Here is a 21182-nt window from a genome sequence, read left to right as displayed (position 1 = left end):
GATAGCCTAAACTGTCTAAAGCAGGCTACAGTGTTTTTGACCCTTAGACATTACTGAATATGGCGCCTATTTTCACTCACAAGTGAGTCTGATGTGTTTCCCAGGCCACACTTATGATCTAGTGCAGTGACAGTTCCACACAGTGTGTCTTTTTTTATTCCTCTGGTGTATGATGAGACAGACATCATTAAATATACTTTTTTCAATAACACTTTTACAGTCAGTCTGATATGCTGCCCATAGATTACGTCCTATTAAATGCAGTGATAGTTCCAGAGTGTTTTTAGAATCCCACTGTGTCATTCTGGAGAGGAGACACAACAGCATGTAATTTGAACCAAAGACAAATGCACTTGGCCCTGCCCATGTCTTTGCTGATGTGTCTATTGGCTGGTCCTCACTGTATATCTTAAGGTTCCAGTGTCTAAAGATTGTGTGAGATTCTTATTTGCTGCCTGTGTCTAGCAGGCAAAATGGATTATTGTCTGTTTACAGTAATTTATAGTAGCCCATATTTGAAATGACCCAACGAGTCAGTCAAATATATTTTCCCATGCTCGTCATGCTGGGAAGAGAGAGGCTTTGGCTGGTCACACAGACATAGACACACACACACACACACACACACACACACACACACACACACACACACACACGCACAGACAGAGCTGAAGCACGGTTTGACTCAATGTGGAAAAAAACTGTTATTGAGGGTTGTTCGGGGAGGGCTTTTGAGTCATTTCATGTGGGAAAGTTGAATGAGCGAGAAAAGAAAGAGTGATGGACAGATAAAGGGGAGGAAAGAAAGAGAGAAAGAATGAAGGACGATGATAGACATGATGATGTGAGAAAGTGAAATGGAGAGATAATGCGTACAACGAAAGCACAGAGTGCAACATCTCTTTTAGCGGATGGGATTCCTGCAGAAGCAAGGTGGAAATGTAGCTGTTAGACCACACTGTCTCATTCTCAGCCACTGCTTTAAATGTCTAAGAGGTGAGGTGAGGTCAGACCAGGCTGAAAATGCTGACTGTCATTGTGGAGGATCCTTGAAGGTCCTTTAAAAATGCATGCTGTCATGGATGCACAAACAGGAAGTAAACAAAGATGAGGCAAAATGTGTGCAACATGTATGTGTGCAAAAAATGGTTCTTGGGATGCTATATACTGTAGGACCATGCTGGCTTTAAAGAACCCTTTTGGGTTCAAAATGGTTTAAAGAACCATGTAGGAGTGCCATATGAAGCATGCAATATAGTTCTATATGGCACCTTTTTGTACTGCATACATAGTGACTTTAACATACAGAATGGCAGAGTGTGGCAGAAATGGAAAGTTTTTTTGTTTCTTATTGCAAAAAGGCACCAAGGTCAAACAGTGAATGCTAATAATGTCTTTCTGCATATGGATAAAACATCATTGATGTGTTATTATCCTAAGTATTGTTTTTATTAAAGTAAATGTGAAGTCAGAGAGCAGGAAAATGAGTTTAAAACACGGCAGAGCAGAGTGTGGCTTTTCTGTACTAGCCTATTTTGGGTTTGGGGTTAAAGGCACTGACGCACACCCCCATGCACGCATGCCTACACACACACACACACACACACACACACACACACACACACACACACACACACACACACACACACACACACACACAGACACAGACACAGACACACACACACACACACACAGACACACACACACACACACACACACACACACACACACACACACACACACACACACAGACACACACACACACACAGACACAGACACACACACACAGACACACGCACACATACAGTACACAAGCACAAGCACACACACACACACACACACACACACACACACATACACACATACACACACACACACACACACATGTACTCACACCTCCCAGCTGACTCTCACTCTATTTTCTCTCCATCTCTCTCTCTCTCTCTCTCTCTCTCTCTCTCTCTGTCTCTCTCTCTCTCTCTAGTGTATGTGCAGGGGACAGATCTGTGTAAACCTGTTGGCAGTCAGCTCTTGCCAAATGACACAATAATGGGACCCTCAGTGCTTATGATCTTAGGGTTTCTCCTGAGTCCAGCACTCAGCTCAGATATGCAGGGTAAGTCCAGTGTCCAGGTGTGTGTGTATGTGTGTGTGTGTGTGTGTGTGTGTGTGTGTGTGTGTGTGTGTGTGTGCAAGGCTTAGGTTTATTGGATTACTTTATTAGTCCTCTTTGCATTATGTAAACCATTATGGCATCTTGTCTCAGCAGAAGCTGACCATGCTCCAAAATCAGATTTAAAATGAAGAATAACAAGCAATTAATTAATAAACACAGTATATTAGAAACCTTTTTTAGAGAAATTTGATTGTGCCCAGCATCAACTTTTTATGAGGCAACCATAGGAAATTTGGACATTTTTGTTCCTGATGCATTTAGCTATTGTTGTAATTTGCAGAACAATGTTATGCTTTATTAGTGACCAGGCTAGGGTTCAGTCACAAGCAGAATGTTAACCTCATAAAATAGAAAAATGAGTGCATTGGGAATATACAGTTACATGCCTGACTGAATCTAACACAAGCCCAAATGTGTAAATTTTGCATTTTTAATGGTGGTTTAGTGCTGAAACCAACTCCCTAACACTGGTCATTAAGAGAGTCTAAGTCAAGCCAAGAGAGAGATATGGGGCTGCTGGTGTCGCTTTCGAGTACATTTTCTGGCTACTGAAAACGCTTTGTCTTTTCTAGATATGACAGGTACAGATTTAAGGTTTATGTTAGATGGGAAGCCCTGACAGTCAGTGCTCTATTGCGCTCTTGTGCCATCTTAATCATCTCTCTCTTTCTCTTTCTCTGTTTCTTCTTTTATCTGACTATTTTTCTTACTCTCTATCATCTCTCTCTCTCTCTCTCTCTTTTCCTTTCTTTCTCAGTCTGTCAATGTCTCTCTTTCTCTCTCTATCTATCCATCTATCTTAGTCCTCCTTTTCTATCTGTGTTTTCTTGCTCTATCCCTCTGAGCTCCTGAGTGACTGAAAAGTGACAAATGATCAGACTGGTGGTCTGTGGCTCCTCTCTCAGGCCTCTATACTCGCCTCAGTGCTATCCATCTTCATCTTCATCTTCATCATCATCATCGACATCAATGTCGTCATGGCTTTTTTTACGATGCTGTATTTTATATGCTGATTTATATTGTTTAACCTGGAGTCAGGATGCTCTTGCTAGACACTCTCTTGTTAGCCGCAGGAGAGAGCAGCAGAAGTGCTGCTGGACAAGTCACTGGGGCTGCTTTCATAGCGCCACGCAAGTTTCAGTCTCATTTCTTATTTCATTCTTATTTTAGTGTCTGGGTTTTATTTTTTATTTTTTTGTACTTTTAATGGCTGCATTTCCTGCAGAGAGGGTCTAGTGTGTTGCGTAGGTCTGTTAAACTGTCCTATTAAACAGGCATGATGTGCAAGGATAGGTGGTGCCAGTGTTTATGTGTGTGCGTCTCTGCCTGTGTGCGTGTGTGCGTGTGTATGTGTGTGTGTGTGTGTGTGTGTGTGTGTGTGTGTGTGTGTGTGTGTGTGTGTGTGTGTGTGTGTGCGCGTGTGTGTATATACTGTATGTGTGTGTGTGTGTGTGTGTGTGTGTGTGTGTGTGTGTGTGTGTGTGTGTGCGCACGTGTGCGTGTGTGTGTGTATCTGCATGTATGTCTATGTGTGTGTGTGTGTGTGTGTGTGTGTGTTTGTGTGTGCCTGTGCGTGCGTACGTTTGTGTGTGCTGGAACCATGCCAAGAGTGGGGTTTTTAGATGTAACCACATGTCATGTGACGCTGTACACACAATCTGTGTCTGTAGCCTGTTTGACCTAGTTTGACTGCTACACCTGGTTGATGCAGTTGTGTTGTGATTTTTTTTATTATTATTGCTGCAGCTCTCTTGTGTTTTGCTGTCTGTTCACCTGTGGGCTGAAGGATAATGAAAGCCTTTGGATGCCTCCATCCTCCCAAACAAAACATTTTCACTCAATTGTCCTATTTTTTTTCCCTCAGTGGTTTATTGTCCAAGTGTTCCACTATTATGCTTGGCTGGATTTCATTTCGCCAGTAATTTGTGAGGGCAAATAATAAGTTTCATAGGTTTATATGGATAATATCTTTTCCATTTTCAGAACAGTAAAATCCATATGACAAAGTGTGACACAACCCTTGCCCATTGTTTTTCTTTCTTTCTCTCTCTCTCTCTCTCTCTCTCTCTCTTTCTTGGTCTCCTGGTTTGATTGTTTATTGTCAGTCACATTTTATCTTTAGAATAATTTTTTCATTAACAATGTAAACAAGTGGCACCTTTCCTCAGGACTCTGCTGGTGATACTTAGAATTAGATTAATTGGGTCAAAAAATGAGTTAGCACAAACAAGGAATTTGGTTCTGGTCAGTGTTCAGTCTTTCTTGCAGTAAGACAGTATACAGCACACAGACCAAAGCTGGCAGGAAAGGTGGTACCATACTGAATTTGACAGGATATTCACACTAAATAGGCTCAGAGTCATCAAAACTGTTACCCACAATGTGACTTAAATGCAATTCTGGGGAATGGGGTTGGGGTTTGTGTGTTTTATGTGTTATTACACGTCAGCAAAAAGTCACAGACCTCATTAGTGTGAGGATATAAAGTCAGGATGTTTGCATGTCAACAAACATCAGCAGGAAGGAGGTAGCCATTTTGAGTCACCTTCATTTCATCACTGTCATTAGGCTAATGGAGGCATTCACTAAATCTTCGTGGGCCGGAGCGGGCCAGTGTTTGTCAGGTGTCATGGAGAGAGCAGACATTTTTCAACAGCTATTCTTAGCTCTGCATTTCACTCAGCTGCCCTGCAGTTCAAAGCTAGCTGCTCACTTAGCACAAGCATCAGTTGGCACGGACCTGAGGTCAGATTTAACATGGACATGGCATTGATCTCTGCACAGGTGTAACACTGCATATCTGCGTATGGCATGGTGTGATGCGTCTCTGCATTTTACGTTAGGGTGGAACCTCACTAACCAGCCCCGATGTGTAGCACTCACCTGGGTGAAGCACATCATGCATCAGAATAATGCTCACCACACACCAGCTTCAAGTAGAGAGTGAGGGATACACCCGCTTCACTGTCGGCAGGTGTCAGGGGTAAGCCTACGCAGCAATAACACGCTAATCGGGTTTCCAAGGCAATACATAGGTAAATAAAAGGTTGTAGCCAAAGCACTCTGCTGCACAAAGTTTGAAATTCAATAAAGACCGGAGGATTAAGGCAATGCTATCCTGCGTACAAAGGCTTAATGCAGCCATAGAGGCCTGTTGATCAGCCCTCCTCTGACCTTAAATGGTTCCAAATGGAAGGGTTTTGTTGTCTGGCCAAACAGCTTGCTAGTAATTGCTTAGAGGGCTTATGGTCAGCGCAAGTGATCCAGGGGAAGTTTTGGGGGGGCCTCCAAAGACCATTGGATGGACAGCCGAACGGGACCATTCTCGTCTGAAATATGACAATGCAACAGTTCAAAGGCAGACTGAATAGTTTCACTCAACTTGCGCTTACACATGGTTGGAATAGACGCCAAAAATGCTTTTTGTTCAAAATTGTACCAATGCTGGTCCACAATAAAGTCAAATTTTATCTTGCACCAATAAACTACAATCATTCGTTGCTATAATTGCTTAATATACGCAGTGGCCATATGTATTTGATACAGAAATAGCATGTATTCTCATAACCTGGTAAAGTGATGTTTTCTCTCCTTCCAACTGTTGAAGAAAGCTCAAGCAGTTACATTTGGGTTGGCTACAGTACACATGGCCTTTTGTAATAGGCTATGAAGCATCAATAATTCACATGAAATATCTAAAACAAAATCTTTCTTTATGGTCAAATGCAGATGGAGACCGCATAATCTTCGAGAGTAGCGTGACTGGCATCTTGGGCGAGGATGTGTACCTGCGTTGCCTCTACACAGGCAATGAATCTCTGCTGAACTCATTCTGGAAACGCCTCGGCGGCTCTAAGAAGCTGGCAGGTTACAACGGCGTGAGGTCGATGAATAGAGAAGGCTTTTCTGCACCAGCATCGGCTTCTAATCTGACGGTGAAGTTGCACGTGGACAGTCTGAATGCAGAGGGCGTGTACACCTGTGAGTTTAGCACTTATGAAGATCAACTGGAAAGCCACGTCTCTCTCACTGTCTTGGGTAAGTGGGAACATATGCATGATGACACATGATCAGTTAAGCCTATTCTTGTCTTTACAGGACAACAACATTTCAGTAGTCAATCCCATGCATACTCTATAATCTTAATAACAAATCTCTGAATGGAATGAATGAATCACAGTCAGCACATGTGTCTTGTAGTCAGGCCAGATGTCAATGTTGAAACGAAGGAGGAGACTGTGGATGGCACTCAGTACCAGTCTGTGAGTTGCACTGCCACCAACGCCAAGCCAGCGCCACACATCAGCTGGGAGATCAACGGCAATGCCCCCAGCGCCGATGTCTTCTCTGTCCAGACGGAGAGTGCCAATCATGCCAACGGTACCCTCTCTCTTGCCAGCGTCCTGCGCTTCCCCACCCAGCTGAACGACGAGAGCAGCGTAGACTGTCTGGTGCAGCACCCAGCCCTATCTGAGCCACAGAGGACGACCGCTCAGGTGCAAACCTTCGGTGAGCTGCAAGCTGCTTCCTGTGTTTGAGTGTGTGTCTGTCTGTCTGTCTGTCTGTCTGTGTGCGTGTTTGTGTGTGTGTGTGTGTGTGTGTGTGTGTGTGTGTGTGTGTGTGTGTGTGTGTGTGTGTGTGTGTGTGTCTGTGTGTCTGTGTGTCTGTGTGTCTGTGTGTCTCTCTCTCTGTGTGGGTGTGGGTGTGTGTCAATGTGTTTAGCATTGTTTTGTTTTGTTTTCCTTTGAGGTTTGATTTGTATGTGTTTGTTTTTTCCGTTCCTGTCTCTGTTGCGGTGTTCCCGTGTCTCTTCGGTCTTTCTTTCCCACCACTTCATTCTCATCAGGTTCTCCAAATCTGACACGCATGCAGACTCATTAAAATATGCTCTGAGGCATTAGTTCTCTCTCTCTCTCTCACTCTCTTTCTCTCTCTCCCTCCCTCGCTTTCCCTCTCTCTCTCTCTCTCTCTCTCTCTCTCTCTCACACACACACACACACACACACACACACACACACACACACACACACACAGACACACACACTGTTAGTTTCTCTCTCTCTCTTTCTCTCTCTTGCTCCTGTATCTCCCCTCCTCTCTGTCTTTCACTCTCTCTTCCTCTCACACTATCTCTCTCTCTCTCTCTCTCTCTCTCTCTCTCTCTCTGCTGTGTGTGCATAGTTGTACAGATGACTGCCTTTGTGGAAGCGAACCAGGTGTTCGCTGAGTTTGAGCTGCTTGGTTTTCCTGTGGGTATATTAGCTCCTGCAGTCGTCTGTCTGGCCATAGAGAAACCTCATTCATCACTTCTCTCTCTCTCTCCCTCTCTCTCTCTCCCTCTCTCTCTCTCTCTCTCTTTCTCCCTCTCCCTCTCTCTGTGGCCATGATGAGATCAGACCGACTCCCTTCCCATCACCACACTGGTGCCTAAACAGCCGGCTCTCATTCTGTATCTGCGCTTCTGCCCAAAATAATAACAGCAAATAAATAAATAAATGTGATCTTGGATGTATTGCTTGCTTAATCTGTTCTATTGCGTACGCCCAAGGGGATCTTTGCGGTGACCTTTCTCTTGTAATGAGATTTGGCAGAAAAAAAGGTGCCTTAACTCTCCCTTCATACTCACATTGACAGTCATTACCAGAGCATCTGCTAAAGCCCAGCACACATACGTGTTATCAGTATGAGAATGGTGTGAATTATGGAGGGGTAAAGACTTCGACCCTCTCAAGGAAGGTAAAAAGTTATAGTTTCGGGGAAGGGTTGAAGCTTGTGCATATTTAGCATTTTTTCCATTTTGTCTTAAATGTGGAGCACACCCTGAAGACAACAATTGTCCTCCCACACACACACACACACACACACACACACACATTATTATAACATACCGGTAATTCACATTCAGAGTTATCACTGTGTGTGTGTGTGTGTGTGTGTGTGTGTGTGTGTGTGTGTGTGTGTGTGTGTGTGTGTGTGTGTGTGTGTGTGTGTGTGATCCTCGGGTCTTGAACCCATGACTTTGGCTCTGTTAGCACCTTGCTCTCCGCGTTGGAGCTGAAAGCAGCTGTTATTGCCATCTGGTCTCAGCTGCACCTCCGTCCAGCTGCTGGAGCAGGTGAAGGATTGGAGCTGTGCCTCCACAACCCCGGAGGTCCAGCTCTGTCTAGACTCAAGAAGGGTCTCACTCTAAAAGAACCGGCACAGGTTTGTCTGGACTCAGGAAGGGTCTCTCTCACCCTCAGTCCAGCCGAACCGGCGTGGTGCTGATGTTAATGTCCTCTCTTACACACCTATTTTAAAGATGCTCTGCAGTGGATACTCAGGTTGTCACATTTAGTGATACTAATTGCATGCAGCATTAGAGCAGGCATTTCCATGTAAACCAATTCAGGAATTAGAATGTGTGTTATAATGTCAAACCTTTCTGTAGTAGTTCAAAGGAAGTAATGAGATTTCCTGTGTTTGTGGGTCCTTAGCAGTACTGAAAAAAGTCTGACACAGAATTCAGCGCTCTCTCTCTCTCTCTCTCTCTCTCTCTCTCTCTCTCCCCCCCTCTGTCTATCTACATTATCTGTCTATTTTAGGCTAGTCCGTATGTGTGAGTGGTTGAGTGGTATGGTGTTTGTGTGAGTAGTACTGATGACAAGCACATGGTGGTAAGGCATGCTGGGTTGCCAGAGGTGTGTCAGACAGGCTGTGGCTTTATACCGTCATCGCAATACAACATGGCGAGACCATTTTCTATTCGGAGGAGAAGTTCAAAAACATTTTTTCGAGAGGGAAAAAGTGATCCCAGGGCAGCTGATTCAACGTTTTAACAGCTCTCTGAGGTCACCAGCGAACTAGGTGTGTGCCCGTAAAAATGTTTCTGTGTGTGGTCAAAGTCCGGGGGAATGTGGAAACCATTCGATATCCAGACTTCTTTGCACAGTCGTTGCAAATTGAGTGAGTAATGTGACCACCCAAAACATCAATAAGATCAAAAATACAAACATACTGTCTTTGTTGACGCACAGTTGCTCCGAAAGTAACCATGGAGACGGGCCTGGATCCTGGGACTGGAGGAGGGAGAGCATTGCGGGTTGTCAACTGCACCGCGCTGGGAGGGAGACCTCAACCCAAAATTGCATGGATACTGTCTGGGGGAGAAAACACACTCTCGGCCCGGGAGCGGAGCGATGATGATCACACACTCATCAGTTCGGTCTCGTTCCCCGTTGGGAGTCACGAGGGGGAAGATGTCACCTGTGTCGTCACCCACCCAAAGCTCACCAGCCCTATCGAGATTACCCAGACGCTGCCCACCTACAGTGAGTGCCTGTGCTTCGAGTGTTACAGTTTTTGTTTTGGTCATTATTCATCGGGAGATGAGAACAGCTGTTTGTGGTAAAGGATTGAATGGGGAATTGTCCTGTAGTGCTGAATCGAGTAAATGACTGCACGTGCGATGCATGTGTCTGTGTGGATACAATTTGCAGGGCATGTTTCTGTGCGTGTGCTCAAATTGCATCCACACACACTCACACACGCACAGTGACACAGCCATCTCTTGTTTGTCCACAGTTCTCTCATCTGTTCAGCTGGTTTACCCCAATGGCACTGCCCTGGATGAACTTCCCCTGGACGAGGGAGAGCCTGGCATGACCTTGGCACTGAAGGTGCAGGGAGATGTGCCAAGCTATCAGACTGAGTGCACCAAGTAAGTGATGGCATTCTCCTCATCTTTAATATCACTCTCAGAACTTTGCTTCCTATTACTTTACTTTAAGCTTCTGTCAAGGCTTCTCCACTTGAATGCCTTTTGTTTTGAAGCTGGTTTAAGGTAACAGATTTCTCTTCTGGTTGAAGACACAACAACACCCGGGGTATTAGGCTGTTTGCAGGTATAGGTTTTTGATCACTGTCAATGAGTATATATTCACTCTATTCCCTTTCTCTCTCTCTCTCTCTCTCTCTCTCTCTCTCTCTCTCTCTCTCTCTCTCTCTCTTTAGAGATGACTCTTCTCTTCCAGATGGTGTGGAGTTGGAAGGTGATGAGCTCACCTTCAGAGGCCCAATAGCTCAGCGCTATGCTGGGCAATACCAGTGCCAGGCCTCCTTCTCCAAACACAAAGCATCTACTCAGCTGGACGTCAGTGTTAAACCAGGGGTTCAGGCACCCAGTAAGTCCATCTTTATAGATTATTGCAGAGGTGGATAACGTTGGCTCAGAAAGTCCTCCAAGGTATTTGTTTCATCCATTCACTAAACCAGATGATTCTTATTAGTGCCGCTCACTGTGCGTTCACTGTGTGTTCACCATCACATTGGTGCCGATATGAGTGAGGCGAACTACGTTTTCAGCGTTCGTTTAACCTTAGATTTACATTGTTTTCAGTGCAACTCCCCACGCCATCAGATTCTGCCGCTGCTGCTGTGTAGGCCTAGATTACGATTCAGTTATATTCCACCAGCGCCAATACTTGCCAGTCAAAAATTTTGCCGTGGATTGCGGCGGCTTTCAGTCAGGATCAGTTGACTAGTGACTCTCCACCTCTGGATTATTCCCATCACACATATTGAATATTACAGATGGTTCCACAGTTATTAAACACAGTGAATTCTCTGGCCTAAAGTTGTGGTCTTGTTATTGTTTTGTTGTCATGCTCTGAATCACAACTCTTCTCTTCAGCTCCTGTAGCTCCAATCATAAGTGTGAAAACCTGGAGAGAGCTGGACAGCGTCACCGTCGAGTGCTCGGCCTCGGACGCAGTCCCTGCCCCGAACGTCTCCTGGTCCCTGCCCCCAGGGTTGACTGCGGCGGAGGCACTAAACACGACTTCTTTAAACGGATCAGACAGCGCCACGGCCACCTTAACCCTGCCTCCCTGTATGCCTGAAGAGTACAGGGTGCAGTGCCTGGTAGAGCATCAGCTGTTTAAAGACCCAGAGAGGAGGGAGATAGAGCTGTCTGCATGTGGTACGTCCAAGAACGACATCAGAGAGATGTTTGCTAATGCTGTTACTGTACTAGCTATACAATGTTAAATACGACATGAACACACTTTTAAAACATTATAACAACATGCATTGATCCAAGCAAGCAATGGGTTTGTCTCACGCCACAAAATTTAAGAAATGAAGCTTTATTTTTCCCAACTTGGACCCAACATAGCTGAATGTTACCAGTTATAAGATCTTTGCCAAGACGACAGTCTTTCATACTTGTAGAATCACATACGCATGGTATCTCCAGATATGAACATTACATCTTTACCATGCTTCCCATGCTTACCTGTTTCCAGCTCATCCTAACATAACGGTGCAGCTCAGCGTTGTGTGGAGGCAGGGCTCGGCCTACTCAGAGGCAGAGTGCAGAGTGGAGAGCGTGAGACCCAGAGCCAACATCTCCTGGCATCTCCTTGGGGACAACACCAAACTTGGCCATGGGGCAGATGGTGGTGTGGAGCTGCTGGGAAGCGAGGAACAAGATGTGGGTGTGGAGGTGGGGCTGCTCGATTATGCCGAAAATCATAACTGATTATGTACATCAAGATCAGAGGTGTAAAAGTCCAGCTTCAGAGAGTATAACTCCTGCTATATTGTTGGTTCCAACCATTCACTTAATCAGCTGATTCTAATAACTGTGATTCACAGTTGTTATTTTTTTTTTTAATTAAATAGAATTCAACAAACACATATTAAAATGCATGCAAAATAAAGAAAATGCATGATACAACAGTTACAACTGTAAAACAAAGGGGTACACTGGATTCATAACTCAACAAAAAAACAAGAGCATTGTTGTACAACAGAATGCAGCCTAGTTGCAATCGTTACATTTTAATTATGTTGTTTTTATAATCATTGGAGGACATAATTGACAGTTAATTGATTAATTGGATTAATTGCACAGCCCTCTATGGAGGAGCAAGTGGTGGCGGTCAGCAGTGTGCTGCAACTGCCCTTGGCGGAGCATCAGGGGAAGACTGTGGTCTGTGTGGTGAGTCACCAGAGTCTGCTGGAGCCCGAGAGGAGAGAGATCCAGCTTCAGGCTCCAGGTGAATGTAGACATCTGTCAATACACCAATTAAGGTGTTAAATTAATTACTTTGATTGTGTTAAATGAAATAGTTTAATTTGATTTCATTAATTTGTCTCCTTCTAGTTTAATTAAGTGTCACCTTCTAGTGCTCTGGTGTGGCTAGGGGACACCAGTAATGGATAACTGTGAAGTTGGATATCCTTATTAAAGGGCATATATCTAAGTAATAGATAATGCCACCTCAGTGCTCTCAAGGGCACACACATCACTTTTGCCATCCCTTGCTACAAAATGTACAAATTGAGAAATTAGATTGTATTTACTAATGAATTCATCATCAACGACATACAGAAATACGAGCATTTGAAGTAAATTAGAGCTAACTTGGCATTTTCTCATTATCCAACCCTCTGTTTCAGATCCTCCAGAGATCCAGGCCCTCCTGGTGAGCGAGCGTGGCTACTCCCCTCTTGTACGTGCCGTGTGTGCGTACTCCAGTGAGTCAGGCGGCGCCAACATCACCTGGCTCCTCCCTGACAACAACACCGTAGCAAGTGTGGTGTCATCCTCAGCTCGTGAGGGGTCAAAGTTCAAAGCCAACGCCTCATACGAGTTCCGCCTGCCACTTCACCAGGGCAGTGCCCTGACCTGCCTCATACACCAGAAGTACGGCAACATGGAGAGGAGGGTAGTGACCGTCCCTTGGTACTGTGAGTACACACTCCAGACAAGAGCACATCAAACCAGGACACACAGCCCATCCTCACAATATCAACCAATTATCTACATGCTTTTAAGATAATAACAATTATGCTTCAAACCATTGTAGTTAGTAGTGGACTATAGTAAATGTCTAAATGGCAAAAATCTATATCTCTGAAAGGTTCTTGGGTTTCTGTCAAGAGTGAGAGAGGGGCACTGGAAGAGAGGAGACAGAAGAGAACATATTGAGTAGCTTTATTATTGTTGGGGGCCCCAATATATTATATTCCATCATAAGGCCCAAAATGTCAGTGGCCCTGGCTGGACTCCTGTATACCGCCCTCCGCTGCTCCTCTGCACCAAACGCATTGGCAGGTCTCCCCACTTTCCACTTTACCTTGGATGGCAGATTAAGAAATGAACGAAAAAAAAAAAACAACTCTGTGCATAGTTGGCATTGTGCTACTTAGTTCCTGTACCTGGCCAGTTCTTTCCTGTCCCAGATGGAACGTTAGGTGTCAGTAATTTCCTGTCGCTCTTTTCTGGTTCTTCTCCGGCTCATGTTCCCTAACGTGCTGACAAGAGAGAGGACAGGATATTACAGCTTCAGGGGTGGGTGAGGACACTGGACTGTGGATGTGGCCTTCACCTTTCTGGATGACTGCATCATTCTCACACATTTAGTTACAGTAACTTTATGATGGTGATCACTGAATCAGTACACTTATGGTGACACTTTTTGACTTTTTTTTTTTTAACAAAGTTGGATGCAATAAAAAAAAAAATCTTATTGCAGTAATACATCATTTCTTAGGGGGATATGCCAAAAAAAACAACCTAACTTTGCATTGAGTGATGAGGGGAAGGCTCAGGGGTAGGGTTCTGCATGCACAACCACACCACCGCAGCTGTGGTTGAGAAATGACACTAAGCCGCGGAAATTTGTAAAGAAGTAGGAAGGAATAGCCTATTGTATTTTATTGCAGTAATACGCTGAAAGCCTAGCACATTGCAGAGAACCACTCATAGATGGTACTCAAACCAACCTGTCATATCTGTTTGCCTGCCAAGTCTATGCTTGTGTCAGTGTGTCTGTTTCTTCCTTTTATCTTCTCTGCTGATCTGTTTGTGGTCCTGTCATCTTCTCATGCAGATATCTCCTCTCTGAGCGTGATGAACAAAACCACTTGTGCCTCTGGAGATGGGGTAGTTGTGTACAGAGTTGCTCTGCAGGAGCATCTCGCCCACCAGAAGATTCTTCTCCAAGTCAAAGGAAACGTGCCCTACAGCCAGATTGTCTGTTCCAGGTAACGCTCCGCTCTCAAGAGCCTCGGCAAGCTATAGCCGTTTGTTTTGCCAGAAACATAAACCACTTCCCGGTGGTTTGGTCTTATCATGCCATGTCAGTGGGCCATTAGAGCACAGCACTGATGACGAGATGTGATACTTGATTTCTCACAGATTCATGAGACCGGCATGTTCTCATGTTGACTCACCCTATCACTATCAGCATGATCAAAACGACGTTGCATGGGTTTTGCATGTAATCATACTCATTCTAACGTGAGTAAAATGTCACAATAGGTTTCATAATGCCATTCAGCTCTTTCAATCTCACGTGAACTCAAAGTGAGCCACCTCAAGATGAGCCTGAGTGTGAAGCCACAACGTTGAGTTTAAACAAGTCAGAAATGAAGTGTGGGAACTGCGCACCGGCAGGCCTGGACTCCGATGGAAGATGTTCCCCGTTGGTGGTGTTTTGTCGATGCTCAGCTAATATTTGGGGCTTTATAGGGGGGTCATAAATTGCAGCTCATTGTTCCCCCTCTGAGGGAGCTTTCACTCTTGTTGTTTTATGGCGGTGTTTTACAAAAGAGCGCCGTCGTAAAACTGTCATAAAGTGTAATTAAGACATCATGAGGCGCGTCGGTGTGGTGAGGGAGGGGTTGCGTCCCACTCGAGCCACGGGAGCAGTGGCACTTAAAAGCTCGTAAGTCTGAAAATGAGAAAAGCATGAAGCTGTACTTCTTTATTTCAATATATCTCCATGTCGGACATTTTAAGAGCCCAAGACAGCGAGAGTCACTCCATTTCATTCATGGATGAATTTTATGGACTTCACTTATGCTTTGGATGAAGAGCTGCATCTACTCACTTCTAACTGCCTACATGATGTTTTTTTCCATAAACAACTAAGTAGTATGGCATAACGAGGTATAGATGCAACATTGAAATGCTCACAATGCCTTGCAACTTTTTCTTGCAAACTCCTACTGTATATCTCCAACTTTATCCTGTGTCTCCTAATTCAGCAAAGACGGTGGAGCTGCACTGCAAGTGAGAGAGACGTCTGCACTGACCAGCGTTCTGGAGTTCCCCATGGCTGTGTCTAAGCGCGATGCTGGACAGTATGTCTGCACGGCATCCTTCCACCACCTCAGCACCAACCTCTACATCCTGGTGGAGGTGACTGACAACGCAGTGCAGCACGGTGAGTACAAAATGGGCCTCATAGAGTTTGTTTGAGGTGCTCGTTAGATGAGACTTTAGCGTTTAGATCATCAGCACTTTTGTTTCTTTTAATTAAAAGTAAAAGCCTTTATCATCGGGGCTTGGCCATTCTAAAACTTGTGAGCAGGTTCTTGGTGACACAATTCAGTGATCTGTGGATAGAAAAAGTCTACACAGCACTTTTGTTTAACTTTTGTCTTCTCTTGAAATTCAGTATCTAAAATAGTTTCAGCTTTAATCCTTCACAATTCATTTAAGATGGTTTGCATTGGATTGGAGCACAAATGCATCACATTTCATAAACAATTTCCTACTTTCTATTATTGGGCATGCATGGCACACCTTAATCAAGGATTATGAAGTTGACATGTCATTGCGTTAAATGGATGTTCTGCATGAGATGACTCTTCTTCTCCTCTTTTCTTCTTCTCTCTCTCTCACACACAGTGGCCCTCATCATCATCTGTTTCACCACTGCTCTGGCCATCACACTCTTCCTCGGCATCACCCTGTGTGTTTTCTGGTAAGGACACCTACAGTAGGGTTACCCAACATGCCTTGCAGTGTTCCATCTATACTGACTCCATAGAGGGATATCCCACAATCCTCTGTACTCCAAAAGGGTTTCCCTCAGACTTTATACGGACTCTATAGGTGGCTCCAGTGCGGTCTCTATGGGGTGTTCCCCGTACTGGTACTGTTTTTTTGGTCGGTTGACTGATATTTAGCAGACATTTTTAGCCGAATCGGCTCGGGTCGATCGATTGTCAGCCGGTGACCATACCACAGCTCCACCATGCCCGCATTAAGGAAGTGGCAAACTCCTCCGTGCACATCTTCGCGCGTCGAAGAAGTGCGTCATTGACATGCGGTCACATATGTTATGTTGGCAGGCACGTGATAGCCCCCTTAGTGCCACGTTAATGATGCAATTCTCGTCATGCGCCGCGTGCACGGGACATAGACGCAGGACTATATTTGGGTCCCCCCTCGCTGAGCTTCGGATAGTTCCCCAGTGTCCAGTCAGGGTTGACTCTGGGCGTGGAGCAGGCCAGTGCCAGCCGCTGGTAGTCTCTTGTGAAGCACGTACTGTAGGTAGGTGAGAGCAGAACACAAACAGGAAACCTGGCGGAGCTCACCTGATCTCCACTGTGGTCTTCGAGCAAACCAACAGCGATGCTCTGCTATTCACAAACAGGATGCTGTGGTCACAGCACACAGCTTCAGACAGTACCTCAACCACAGAGTGAGCATTTCCTCTGACAAAAACAGGCCTCTGTCTGTACATTTAGTGCCTATTACATTATTTAATGGCAGGCACAATGGATCATTTGGATTTATCTCATACTATAGGTGGTAGTATTGCACTTATATGTCCTTCTTGGTGTATAAGCCGAGGAGGTTGCTATTTGTCTGCATTCAGTTGTCCCTGGTGCATCCTGGACCTAATAATAGTCAGAGGCCTGTCATGAAAGACAGATATGCTCTATTTCTGTAAGGTGTGTTTGCTTGCAAGTCCAACAAATAATCTAACTTAACAAGCACACAGAATGGGGAGATCCCATGGAACACCTAGCAACTCAATCACTGTTAGGTTGTGCAGTGGACTGTCGCGACACCGGAATAAAGTAGAGTGTTTTTATTGGTCAAGGTGGCCTCAGTGTGCTGTTGTTTGTTCCTGATGTTGTTACAGTCAAGTCTGCTGGGAGGAGGCTCTCTCTCTCTCTACCTCTTTCTGTCTGTCTGTCTCTCTCTCTCTACCTCTACATCTATATCTCTCTCTCTACTTTTACCTCTCTCTCTGTCTGTCTCTGTCTGTCTGTCTGCCTCTCTCTCTCTCTCTCTCTCTCTCTCTCTCTCTCTCTCTCACTGTGCACAGCTCTGGAAGGTCAGTGGGACAGGGCCAGACAAAGGAAGCACAGGTTCTCCCATGGGTGTGTGTGTGTGTGTGTGTGTGTGTGTGTGTGTGTGTGTGTGTGTGTATTTGTTTTTTTGTTTTTTTTTTGGGGGGGGGGGGGGGGGGAACTCTATTTCGGGATCTGCGTCAGCTTCACCGTCACGGGCAGGTCTGGCCTGGCCAGACTTTGGCGGCGTGATGTTTGGCTCTTGCTTTGGGAGTGATCTCTACAAAACAAAGGTCGTGGTTAACGAGCTGGTGCTGTATGAATGAAGGCATAGAGAGTTCTCCGTTAGTAATCTGAGCTGGCGCGTCAGGCGCGGGACAGCAATCCCTGATGTGGACAATAGTACCCTCAAGAGGACATTTTTGGTTCTGCAAGTCTTAAAAAAATTTATCAGTGAATTATTTACTTATGTTCTTGCTGATGTCTATGCAAGTGCCCAAGTGTGTGTGTGTGTGTGTGTGTGTGTATGTATGTGTGTGTATGTGTGTGTGTGTGTGTGTGTGTGTGTGTGTGTACGTGTGTAGAGAAGATAATTAAGAGTGCATGGTCTAAACTGTCACATTCCACTCTGATCTTTGAACAAATCTGTATTGTTATTCTAACACATGACTTTTCCTCTCTCCCTCTTTCTGTAGCAAGAGACATGTCCCGCCTGTAGAAAAGGTATGTGTCTCTCACTTTCTCTAAAGGCCTGACTTTCTATGATGCACAAATTGATTATCATATAATAAATTGTTTAATAAATATGCTACAATATTGTTTCCAGGACCGCCGCAAGAAACGTGAGTCCCTTGCCACCCTGACATCTCTAATGCAAGACCCGCGCTCTCCAGAGCTGAAGAAAGCTGCACTTCCTGGGGTTAAAGGTCAACAGTATGCTGAGCTGGTCTCCATCGTCCTCGTGCAGAAGACCACGGTTTGAGAGTTTTTATGTAACATCACAAAAATGCAGCTGATTTTCTACTGAAACGTGTTAAAGACCAAAGCTTAAGGGTATTCCGTAACATCACAGAAGTGCAACTGGTTTTCACCTGAAGTGCGGCGGTTTAAAAGACCACGGTCTGAGAGTTTTGCATACCTTCACAGAAGTGCTGCCGATTTTCTGCAGAAGTACAGTAAGAGAGTAGACGTTTTGAGAGCGGTCATTTTAGAAAAAAATTAAAAATAAAACATTTTGTGAGATGTGACTGTTGACTACAGATTTGTCACAGTCAGGGTTATACATTTACTGTAAGTCCTTTTTTTTTTGTTTTGGAACGGTTTTCATTATCCTGAGGAAAAGTCCTCAATTTTAAAACAGGTGTTTCTGCGCTTTCACATGGCCACAGTGAGATTACTGAGTATAGGTTTACAATTTTGGGGTTTGAATGTGACCAACGTTGAAGTTGAGGGAACCAGAAACTTTCAGAAATAAGGGTCGGAGATCAGAGGTCAGGGGGTCACCAGTTACACTGGTCACATGATCATCCTAGTGGAGTATAGAATAGAATGGTTTGTACATATATATCACAGGACAACTAACTGATTCCCTACACCAGTGCATTAAAGAGGATAACAGTCTGAGACGTTTCATCACAGAAGTATTACTGATCTACTCCAAATTAATAATGAAGTTGACATGAATAATGTAAGTTCATTGTTTGGGAGAACGGAGGGATTTTTGCACACCATTTTGTTAACAACACATGTAGCAATATAGCAGCTTTATTTTCTTCAGTATTTTCCATGTTTCAGGCCCATCTTTACTAACCTTGAGAAGAAACCTGTGGTTTCAAGCAGGTGTTGAACATCGCAGAAGTACTAATGATTTTAACTCACAGTTAGCATGAACAAGTCCACAGTTAGAGTCCACAGTTATCAGTCGACCGTGACCGCACAAATGTGACTTTTGTTTTTGGCTGATCTTTATTATCCTTATAGAAAGGTTTCTGAACAGGTGTTGTTAATGTTTACATAGCATCACAAAGGTATTACAGATATATTGAATGTGAATGACACCAAAGTAGAGGGAACATTCTTCTGACAGTCTATAAACGATTTATTGTATGCACAAAATGTGATTTTGATGAGCATTTTGCCATTTGAACATCTATTTTTGTTGACATTTTTACATTATGAACGTCTATTTTTGTTGAACTTTTTACATTATGAACGTTTTTTTTTTTTGTTTAACTTTTTGCAACATGGACAGCTATTTCTGAATTCTTTTTTTGCAATGATTGCATCATGTAATAACCCTTACTGTGCCTGTATTGCTGTTTTGTGGGTTACACAGGTTCAGAAGATGTAGCTGTATTTGCGACTATGAAGCTTTTGTACGCTTTGCATACTGTAGCAACATATCTCAGGAATATTAGTGAAATTTAAACTTAATCTCTTCATTTAGGTTGATGACATGCTTTTTTTTATGTTTTATACGTGCAACTGTTTCCAAGGTACAGTATATAGGATAATGTTTTGTGCTGCTTGAATTACATCGTATTGGGTTTACTTTTCAATATGACTTATTTTTGTATTTCACCTTTCAATAGATATTCAATAAAGTATCATGATGTAAAGCACTTCTTCATTATTACACATGAGAACATGCATGAAGACACACACACACACACACACACACACACACACACGTGCGCACACACACACACACACACACACACACACACACACACACACACACACACAAGCTGTCTTTCTCTCACACACTCATACAGAGTTGTTGTTCCCAGCATACATATAAATCTGGAAACATTTATATAGATACAGTATACAGCTCAGTGAGATGTGTCTCTCTGTTGCCATCTAGTGGGGACCCTAAACTCTTTCTCTGTTGGTGAACTGACTAAGTCTTTCAAGCTAAACTTGTTAAGCTAAACCATCACTAGTCACAGAGAGAACATGTACTACACTTACACACCTGTCTTAAACAGAAGGCTTTCACAGAGGTCTGTCATAAAGAATTGACATGTGTAATCTCATGTTATTGAATATTCTCCAACATCATAATTAAATGTGATTAACCATCAGTTAGTTACCCATCATAGACAAGTGAACTAGTGGCACAATAAATATGTCACAACTATAAAGTAGTTAATGTATGAAAAATGAACTACATAATTAGATGAGGCCTACTGCTAATGCAGAAATGCAAAGTTTTAGATTCATATTTTTATCTCACTTAGCCTATTCAATCATCCATTTTTTTATTATTATTTCTTTAACAACAGGTTGGTTTATGTAGGCTATGTGGTTAGGAATAATTCTAGAGTGATGCCTTGCTATTGTAAACTAAAGTGATACAACCAACAGGTTTCTGGGTCACTATTTTTAGAAAAAATCTCTGTAGTGTCCCCTCAGTGGCAAATGACCATGTTTATGACACACCTTTTCCCTGGGGATGACGGAGAGCAACCCAGCGCAGGCTCTGACTATGCTTGATGATGTCCCTGTGGTCATGTACTGTAGTGTAAATGGTTCATCATGGTTCATTCTCTTCACATGGGATGTTGGTCATTTGGTCACTTGTTAATGGCCATTATTAGATTGATACAGTCATTGATTCTTATGTCCAAACTGAGAATATAGAAAAGTATAGATGGTACCTAGATAGCAATTTATGTCCTAGTATACTATGGTAACAGTCACATGGAACCGTTAAATTTTTTAACACTATACCCAATTTGCAGAATATCTTTGCTCTATATTTGTCATATCACAAACACATCATTAACTGTTTGTGATATGACAACAATATTAATTTAATTTAATCAGCTACTGATGCACTCAACACAAAACACATTTGACAAAACAGGTGTCCTAGGATATAGTGTATATCCTTGATTTTTTTCTTTCTAATTTTTTCTAA

General features: G+C 43.7%; 1 protein-coding gene across 2 annotated transcripts; it reads left to right on the top strand.

Annotated features, from left to right (window-relative positions):
* Nucleotides 1–1987: 1987 nt before the first annotated feature.
* Nucleotides 1988–19869, top strand: si:ch211-149e23.4 (uncharacterized). Of its 2 annotated transcripts, none has more exons than XM_062553034.1 (15): nucleotides 1988–2116; nucleotides 5906–6214; nucleotides 6377–6685; nucleotides 9193–9486; nucleotides 9740–9875; nucleotides 10169–10338; nucleotides 10848–11135; nucleotides 11461–11648; nucleotides 12072–12216; nucleotides 12620–12910; nucleotides 14056–14209; nucleotides 15215–15393; nucleotides 15861–15936; nucleotides 17953–17980; nucleotides 18084–19869. In XM_062553034.1, the coding sequence occupies exons 1-15, from the start codon at nucleotides 2050–2052 to the stop codon at nucleotides 18237–18239; spliced, it is 2790 nt and encodes a 929-aa protein (XP_062409018.1). In that variant the 5' UTR covers nucleotides 1988–2049; the 3' UTR covers nucleotides 18240–19869. The 2 variants fall into 2 exon arrangements, with proteins under 2 accessions (XP_062409018.1, XP_062409017.1); XM_062553033.1 differs by having other exon boundaries at nucleotides 11461–11660.
* Nucleotides 19870–21182: the final 1313 nt, after the last annotated feature.

Source organism: Sardina pilchardus, chromosome 13 (genome assembly GCF_963854185.1).
Source record: "Sardina pilchardus chromosome 13, fSarPil1.1, whole genome shotgun sequence".
Classification (NCBI taxonomy): Eukaryota; Metazoa; Chordata; class Actinopteri; order Clupeiformes; family Clupeidae; genus Sardina; species Sardina pilchardus.
Note: the sequence above shows the minus strand (reverse complement) of the source record. Positions and strands in the feature narration are given on the sequence as shown.